Genomic DNA, 9,185 nt, shown 5'->3' on the forward strand with positions numbered 1-9,185 from the left:
TTTTTTTTTTTTTTTAACGTGAAATATAATTATAAAGAATTATACTACAAATGTGGAATTTAAAAGCCAAGTGTGACTTAAATTGAAGTCGATTAAATATCGTTCATTTAAACAATTGCGCTATTGTAATTACTAGGATTGGTTTATGTGTTTGCAGGGTATATATATAGATTGAGTGTAACAAAGATTGAGTGGGACATATGTAAGTGTATAGATGTGTATGTATGAGTATATTTATACACGTACCTGTATTTACGGAAGATTGAGCAGAGAGCTAATTTACATATGTATATATAATGCACTTGTAATCTATGTATGTACATATGTACATGTGTGTATTTATGTACTCTTTTGTTATAGCGAATTTTGTAGCGACTGATTTGGTTTGCTTTTTATTTAATATAAAAAATAAGCACTGCTATTTCTTTCTTTTCATGTGCAAATTTCCGCCAATTTTATGGGATATATGTATGTATTTTTAGTACCAAATTTCGCGCAAATTCGCCAATACAGTTTTTGTCTCTCCTTTACGGTGTTACATATATACATATGTATATATGTACATACATATGTATATGGAATTAACTGATTCCAATTTATATGCAAAAAGGGCGGGAATTTTTGCGAAAGGTTTCTACAAAGTTCGCTGTAACTGGGTAGAAAATTTGGAACGCTACTTACTGTGCCATTTTCTTTACAGTTACCAAATATTTTATTTTCCGAGTAAGTGTTTGGGCAGAGTCTTCTCCTTGGGAATGTGTTTGCTCTAAGCTGGCTGCAAAGTTCCTGAAGCTCCACTTCCACGTACTCCGGGGTTCACGTCTTCTCTCTTCTAGTCCGCTTCTTTTTAGTTTTGGGTTTTTGATTCTTTGGTTCTAGAATCTTTTAATAAATTTTATTTTTACTTATATTCGCGTTTTAGTCTGTAATATTTGTTCAAATTTTAATAATACTTTTGTATTTGAGTTAAAGCGTTTTCCCTTAAGTGGTAATTTTCAGTTTATCACATGAACATGTGTTTTTCACTTCGTTTTGGAGATTTTTTTATTTTTTTATATGTTTTTATAAATTCACAAGTGTCTTCCACAATTTAAAAGTTCTTCTTTTACACAATTTTTTTTTTCAGTTCGATTGTCTTGATTTTTGTACGTAATTTCATGTAATAACCGCGTTTTTATTTAGTTTCTTCGACTGGCTCGTTATGTACGATAACATCGCTTTTACTTTTATGCCGATTCTTTTTTTTTACTTGACGGCGTAAGGACCATGTTTAATATAGCGCCGCTATATTAAAGGGAGATTTCGGTCGGAACGAGGAATAAAAGAGTTAGATTTTCTTTGGATAAAATATTTAATGACTTCAAATAAAGAGGTACAAATGTACGAAATTCTATAATTAAATCGAGTTGAGACTTAAAATGACTCAAAGGCACGTCCGTGCTGTACGACGGTCGCGCTTATATCTTTAATTGTAGCTTTTTACATTTCAATTTCATTTCATACTTCAGTAGATAAATTCAGTGAGTTTATACAAAAACAACTTTCTGGAGGATTTTTGTTTAGAGGAATTTTAGAAACTAGTCGAATAGAGTGAGGTTGCCACCTCGCTCTCCTTCATCGTCGACAAATTTGATTTATTTTTTAACTGACAACTAACGTATGATTTTTGTTCTTTTCCAGACTTTATTTTGATTTTGACTCTTTATTACCGCCAACCAATGTTATGTGAATACGAATTTAGAGGCTGTAAAAATTGAAAAAAATTAGAAATCTCAAAGTTTTTGTTTGATCTTTCAAAATTTTCTCTTTTCTATCAATTGGCAAAGGCCCTCAGTAGCTGTACTCCGAGTAGGGATGCAAGTCAAAAAAATACATCGATGCATCGAAATATAGCATCCATATCGATGTATCGTATAAAAACATCGATATTTTCAATGCATCGAATGAAAATATCAACAGTCATCAATTAAAAATATAAAAATGAAACGATCGTAGCTTCGATAAGCGTTTAAGTAATAACTCACAGTGAAATGTATTAATTAATTTGAACAGTTACAAATCCAAATTTTTTCAGTTCTTTTGAGCAACCTTCGAAAAAAATTTTCGGAAGTGGCGATAATTGTTAAATGTTTATAAGCATAATCAAATAATATGAAGTGTGCCAGCTAGCAATGACTTATATTTCTGTACACTTACTTGGCAATTTATTATCATAATTTTTTCCTTCATTTAACTTTCATGCATCGTACAGTGTCATAAGTAAAAACACTATCAGCTGATTGCAAAAAAATGCCTACAGCTGAGATCACCTGTTTTTTGACATTTGCTCTTATCTTTTACCATTTTTCACTTAAAACACACTCACAGCCTGCCAGAAAAAACGGTAAGAAGAAGAGTTACGTTACTTATGGAACTATACGATGCTTTCATGTTAACCCTTTTAAGTGAAAAGTTATGAAGTTTTTTTGATTTGAGCAAAAATTTAAAACACCATGTCAATAAATTCTTGCCGCTTGTGCAAAAGCACACATAACGTTGCACTACTGATGTTTTCAGGGCATCACGATGAGGATCTTAGCCGAAATCGGGCAGAGGTATGTAACAAAACCATGATTAATACCAGAATTGAAAGAGCGAAAATGACGAAACTCAAATTTTGCCTTGAAATAAGCGTACATCAAACTGGCTGGCATACCTTTTATAATTTCACTATGTTGATAAGCTGTGTGAAACAAATTTGGAAACTGCTGTTTAAAATCTGTCCAAATTTCGAAATGGTTTTAGAGTGTCAATATCATACCTGTTCAACTATGTAGTCTAGGGATGCACAGCAGAGGTGCACGCAGTCGACATCGCGGGCAAACTGCGAGCACGCGAGCGTGCTAGGCGAGGTGAAGTGAGCTGTACGGAGATGGAAACGTATACATATTAACCACTACACACTTATTTTCAAGTAAAAATGCGTGTATGTATGTGTACTAAAGTGGTCCAAAAATGTATGTAAAAAAATAAGGTCGCATTTTTAAAGCCGCTAGCCCCTAGGATTGTTCTATACCAAAAAAAAATATACCCCTCTTTTTTTGTTTTGAAAAAGGAACAAATTAGGGTGTGCTCAAAGCGCTCAAAGTTTTCAATGTATTTTATATGGGGAAAAAACAACTTTTCGTAGAAATTGTGTAGAATTCTTGAAAATCAATATTTTTCGATCGGAAAAGTTTTCCTATCCTCAGGAGACTTCCGGTAATAATACCCAATTGTTCCTTTAACCATTTTTTCATGGTAACTATATTTTATAGGTCCTACAAAATGCAATGGGGGGACCAATAAAAAATCTTTAATCATAAAAATGGTTAAATAAACAATTGGAAATTAATATTTGAAGTCTCCTGAAGAGAAACACGGTTTTACGATTGAAAAATATTGATTTCCAAGAGTTTTATACCATTTTTACGAAAATTTGTTTTTTCCCCATATAAAATACATGGAAAACTTTGAGCTCTGTGAGCACTCCCTAATTATTTTTAAATTTCAAAATGAAAAAATAGGGGTATATTTATTTTCGGTTCAGAACAATCCTAGGGGGTGGCGGTATTAAAATTCCGACTTTATTATTTTGGACCACTCTAATGTGTACTTTTGCGACAACTGAGCCAGCGCACAGTGGCCAATTTTTCGAAAAAGCTGGCCAAAAGTCGAAGCGTGGTACAATTGTAATCAAACCTTGTGTATTCGTCTTTATTTCGGTTGCTGGTTAAATTTCACCACATAATTTCGAAATTCAAAATGGCGGATCCATAATGGCTGCTGTGTACGCTTAAAATAATCAGATTTTTAGCAAAACTAAGGTAGTTAAGTATAAAAGGTCATGTTTTCTGCCTTTTTGTTATATAATGTGATGTAGCGGTTAGCAATATACGCTATCATTCCGCAGGGCCTGGGTTCAAGCCCAGTTTCCGACCAACATCAAAAAATAAGAAACAAACAAGTTTTTTGTAATAAAGTCGCCCTTTGGCTGCCAATGGCAAACCACCGAGTGTATTCAGCCACGTAGAACAGATTCTCATAAAAATAAAATCTCCATTCGGATGCGGCGTAAAACTGTTGGTCCCTCCCCTTTGTGCGCCAACATCAAGGCGCACGCCACAAATCGGTAGAGAATTCGAGGTCTTAATGTTTGTTTCTAAAAATCTTGATGTTCAAATTTATACGGGAACTGCGGGATTTTGAATGAATCAATAAACAAGACATACANCTAGGATTGTTCTATACCAAAAAAAAATATACCCCTCTTTTTTTGTTTTGAAAAAGGAACAAATTAGGGTGTGCTCAAAGCGCTCAAAGTTTTCAATGTATTTTATATGGGGAAAAAACAACTTTTCGTAGAAATTGTGTAGAATTCTTGAAAATCAATATTTTTCGATCGGAAAAGTTTTCCTATCCTCAGGAGACTTCCGGTAATAATACCCAATTGTTCCTTTAACCATTTTTTCATGGTAACTATATTTTATAGGTCCTACAAAATGCAATGGGGGGACCAATAAAAAATCTTTAATCATAAAAATGGTTAAATAAACAATTGGAAATTAATATTTGAAGTCTCCTGAAGAGAAACACGGTTTTACGATTGAAAAATATTGATTTCCAAGAGTTTTATACCATTTTTACGAAAATTTGTTTTTTCCCCATATAAAATACATGGAAAACTTTGAGCTCTGTGAGCACTCCCTAATTATTTTTAAATTTCAAAATGAAAAAATAGGGGTATATTTATTTTCGGTTCAGAACAATCCTAGGGGGTGGCGGTATTAAAATTCCGACTTTATTATTTTGGACCACTCTAATGTGTACTTTTGCGACAACTGAGCCAGCGCACAGTGGCCAATTTTTCGAAAAAGCTGGCCAAAAGTCGAAGCGTGGTACAATTGTAATCAAACCTTGTGTATTCGTCTTTATTTCGGTTGCTGGTTAAATTTCACCACATAATTTCGAAATTCAAAATGGCGGATCCATAATGGCTGCTGTGTACGCTTAAAATAATCAGATTTTTAGCAAAACTAAGGTAGTTAAGTATAAAAGGTCATGTTTTCTGCCTTTTTGTTATATAATGTGATGTAGCGGTTAGCAATATACGCTATCATTCCGCAGGGCCTGGGTTCAAGCCCAGTTTCCGACCAACATCAAAAAATAAGAAACAAACAAGTTTTTTGTAATAAAGTCGCCCTTTGGCTGCCAATGGCAAACCACCGAGTGTATTCAGCCACGTAGAACAGATTCTCATAAAAATAAAATCTCCATTCGGATGCGGCGTAAAACTGTTGGTCCCTCCCCTTTGTGCGCCAACATCAAGGCGCACGCCACAAATCGGTAGAGAATTCGAGGTCTTAATGTTTGTTTCTAAAAATCTTGATGTTCAAATTTATACGGGAACTGCGGGATTTTGAATGAATCAATAAACAAGACATACATATTTGTTGGTACAGGAATATATTTTTAAGATAACAATTTTATACACCGTCAGACTCGCAGTCATCTGAAGTATCCAAGCTCATATCTATATTTTCTGATGGCAATTCCGCACCCGCATTTACAACAGTTGGTAATAATTTAATGGCATCTGACGACAGTTTATGATTTTGTTTTGGTGGGTTTAAGCGTAAACTTGAAATGACAGGGTCCGAGGATACAAGCAGCCGATATTTTTTNTCTGTGAGCACTCCCTAATTATTTTTAAATTTCAAAATGAAAAAATAGGGGTATATTTATTTTCGGTTCAGAACAATCCTAGGGGGTGGCGGTATTAAAATTCCGACTTTATTATTTTGGACCACTCTAATGTGTACTTTTGCGACAACTGAGCCAGCGCACAGTGGCCAATTTTTCGAAAAAGCTGGCCAAAAGTCGAAGCGTGGTACAATTGTAATCAAACCTTGTGTATTCGTCTTTATTTCGGTTGCTGGTTAAATTTCACCACATAATTTCGAAATTCAAAATGGCGGATCCATAATGGCTGCTGTGTACGCTTAAAATAATCAGATTTTTAGCAAAACTAAGGTAGTTAAGTATAAAAGGTCATGTTTTCTGCCTTTTTGTTATATAATGTGATGTAGCGGTTAGCAATATACGCTATCATTCCGCAGGGCCTGGGTTCAAGCCCAGTTTCCGACCAACATCAAAAAATAAGAAACAAACAAGTTTTTTGTAATAAAGTCGCCCTTTGGCTGCCAATGGCAAACCACCGAGTGTATTCAGCCACGTAGAACAGATTCTCATAAAAATAAAATCTCCATTCGGATGCGGCGTAAAACTGTTGGTCCCTCCCCTTTGTGCGCCAACATCAAGGCGCACGCCACAAATCGGTAGAGAATTCGAGGTCTTAATGTTTGTTTCTAAAAATCTTGATGTTCAAATTTATACGGGAACTGCGGGATTTTGAATGAATCAATAAACAAGACATACATATTTGTTGGTACAGGAATATATTTTTAAAATAACAATTTTATACACCGTCAGACTCGCAGTCATCTGAAGTATCCAAGCTCATATCTATATTTTCTGATGGCAATTCCGCACCCGCATTTACAACAGTTGGTAATAATTTAATGGCATCTGACGACAGTTTATGATTTTGTTTTGGTGGGTTTAAGCGTAAACTTGAAATGACAGGGTCCGAGGATACAAGCAGCCGATATTTTTTAATATCCTTATTCCGTGACTCTTGGGCTTCTTCGGAAAGTTGCTCAATTGGGTGCCCATTCAATAATGAGAGGCCCATGGATGAGCACTCTAATATAGTAGTGCTTTCTGACATCATTCAAATTCCACATCCAACATCCAATCTTTAAAACATCAAAATCTAGACAGAAATAATTTTTTACATAATTTAAATCGTTTAAACATAAAAAATAAGAATCTAGTATAAAAACTGCAAACTACAGTGGCGGCTTGTGGCAGGTGGTTTTAACCAAGGTGGATGGGAAAAACTTCAATAAATATGAAAAAGAAAATTAGACCGCCCATCTCGACCACTCTCGTAACTATTTTCCTTATCCATCATAATGAGTAAACAAAAAAAAATCAATCCGTGAATAGCTATGTCTTACGTCAGTTTTTAGATGGCGTAACAATGACATGTTTTACATACTCTAGAGTACACTGTCCATGAGCGGATGCTTGAAAACTGTTATTTTTTTAAAGATAATACCACGATTTTAACAGCGACGAAAACTCTAATTTACGAAAAGTTTTGAGCGAATTGCTAGCAACAGTCACTTCGATCTCCAGTAACACTAAATGCGTTAAGAGAATCTACTTGTTGTCCCATAACGATACGCAGTAGAGCCCTCCTAACAATATAAGATGGTTATGCATACGAATGAACCAATTTTTTTGGACTTTTTGCAAAAATTGGCCACTGTGCAGTGTGGCATCAGGGCACCAGAAAAAGCCAATTTTCCAAAACAAAAGCGCCAAGTTTTTATTATCATGTTTAAAATTTTTTTTGATTCAGTAAAAAGTGTATATACATATCCATTTCCTCACGGTTTTATTAATAAATTAATTTAAATACATTTACAAGAACGCAAAACATATTTAATTTACCTATTCCTCACATTTTATTCAGTAAATGAATTCCATCTTAATGTAGAATGTAAGTGTATAGTATGTATGTACATACATACATACACTTGTATGTACCTATGCATTCGGTGTGCTTAAATTTAAAAGCATCACTAAATAACGCACCAAGCATTGAATTCCAATTATTTTGGCTTTTTGGTTTCCCAAAAGCACTAAATTTAGTGCAAAATGCACGACCTTGGCAACAGTGAGCTGAGCACATCCATGCTCAAATAGTGACGCCAGACCAAGTATTGAGTAAATGCACTATGCATATTTTTCTTTTAAAGGAAAAGTTCTAATTGGCGAGGGGATTGATTTTTGGTTCTTACATAGAACACTGATAAGATTCACAAACTTATCTTAGGACTTAATTAATATAATTAACATTATTTGTAGACGAATATATTTGTGTTCCTGTGATTGATTTGCTAGCATCGCAGCTGCCTCTTTTACGTTTATTTTCCAAAAGTTCTTCGACGACTCGGCGCCAGTGAGTCTTTCGCAAACGTATGCTGCGAATGGTTCATTATACTAAAGCCAGTCTTCCGACATAAGCTACTATTCTATACGAAAACAGATATGTATACTTCCCAATAGGCTTGTAAAATGCCCAATTCCCAAATCCCTCGCATGAGTTATTATCGGTAAAAATTTGGATACGCTCAAATCTGGCATCGCTGCAGCAAGTACTTTGTCACGCATGTGAAACAGTGTTGATATTTTAAGTACAATTGTACTTTTTCCAGTACAATAAATTTTAAAAAGTACAATTTGCCGATTTTAAACGAAATTATGAATTGTAATTTTGAATGTAAACGTGGTTGTAAACAGTAATATTAGTGATGTGCGCTATGGTGATTGCGATTTCTTATCACCGGCAGGTGAAATATCCCTTATCGCTATTTATTTTGAAAAAATCTTTGGAAATGCAATTTACCTAATGGCGATCCTACAGAAATAGAAGTAATTGAGCAATTCGGTGGTTGAAACTAAAAAAATTTATGTAAATTCCATGCGTTGAAATTAAAAATTTCCATTGAGGATTTCCATTTTATCGATAGTGAACTGACCTATGTATATAGTGTATTAATGTTTTATCATTATTGTCTTCATCTTTGACAAAATTACACACCCTGTATTTATTTTTTTTTTAATAATTTTAATTATTTTTTTTATAAAATGGTAGCGCATTGTCTCACAAAAACTTTGCAAATAAGTCCAAACTTGAAATTTTGAAAAAAATCAACAAAGTTTCATCACAGTTTTTGTTCAGAATTTGTAGGCATGTTTTGGGTTAACATTTTTGTAGCCCATTCGTTCTAGTATAATAAGGAGCAAGTTTGAAGTCTCTAAAAAATACCATCGATTTTTTGAATTTTTCTGTTTGCTGTGTTGCGCACTTTCTTCCATATAACGAATGTTCGCATTTTATTTTATATTTTATATTTTAAATTAAGCTGTATTTGTATAGTTTTTGTTAGACAATGATAAATAATATAATAAATAGCCCAAACCAGGTGTCCGTAGCATTTTGTCGCGGGGTGTACTTTTAAAAATGTGAAATA

General features: G+C 34.0%; 2 protein-coding genes across 3 annotated transcripts in view; both read right to left on the reverse strand.

The window, feature by feature from the left end:
* Positions 1–1,667, reverse strand: part of LOC108362088 (uncharacterized) — a 7,083-nt gene extending 5,416 nt beyond the window's left edge. Inside the window, exon 1 of the mRNA XM_017614939.1 lies at positions 682–1,667. Coding sequence (XP_017470428.1) covers positions 682–689 — 8 coding nt within the window. The 5' untranslated portion in view covers positions 690–1,667. The remainder of the gene's footprint in view (positions 1–681) is intronic.
* Adi1 (acireductone dioxygenase 1) overlaps positions 1–9,185 on the reverse strand; it is a 142,977-nt gene that overhangs the window by 110,304 nt on the left and 23,488 nt on the right. The window lies entirely within an intron of this gene.

This window comes from Rhagoletis zephyria, unplaced genomic scaffold (genome assembly GCF_001687245.7).
Source record: "Rhagoletis zephyria isolate East Lansing unplaced genomic scaffold, Rhagoletis_zephyria_1.1 Rzeph_scaffold_00928, whole genome shotgun sequence".
NCBI lineage: Eukaryota > Metazoa > Arthropoda > Insecta > Diptera > Tephritidae > Rhagoletis > Rhagoletis zephyria.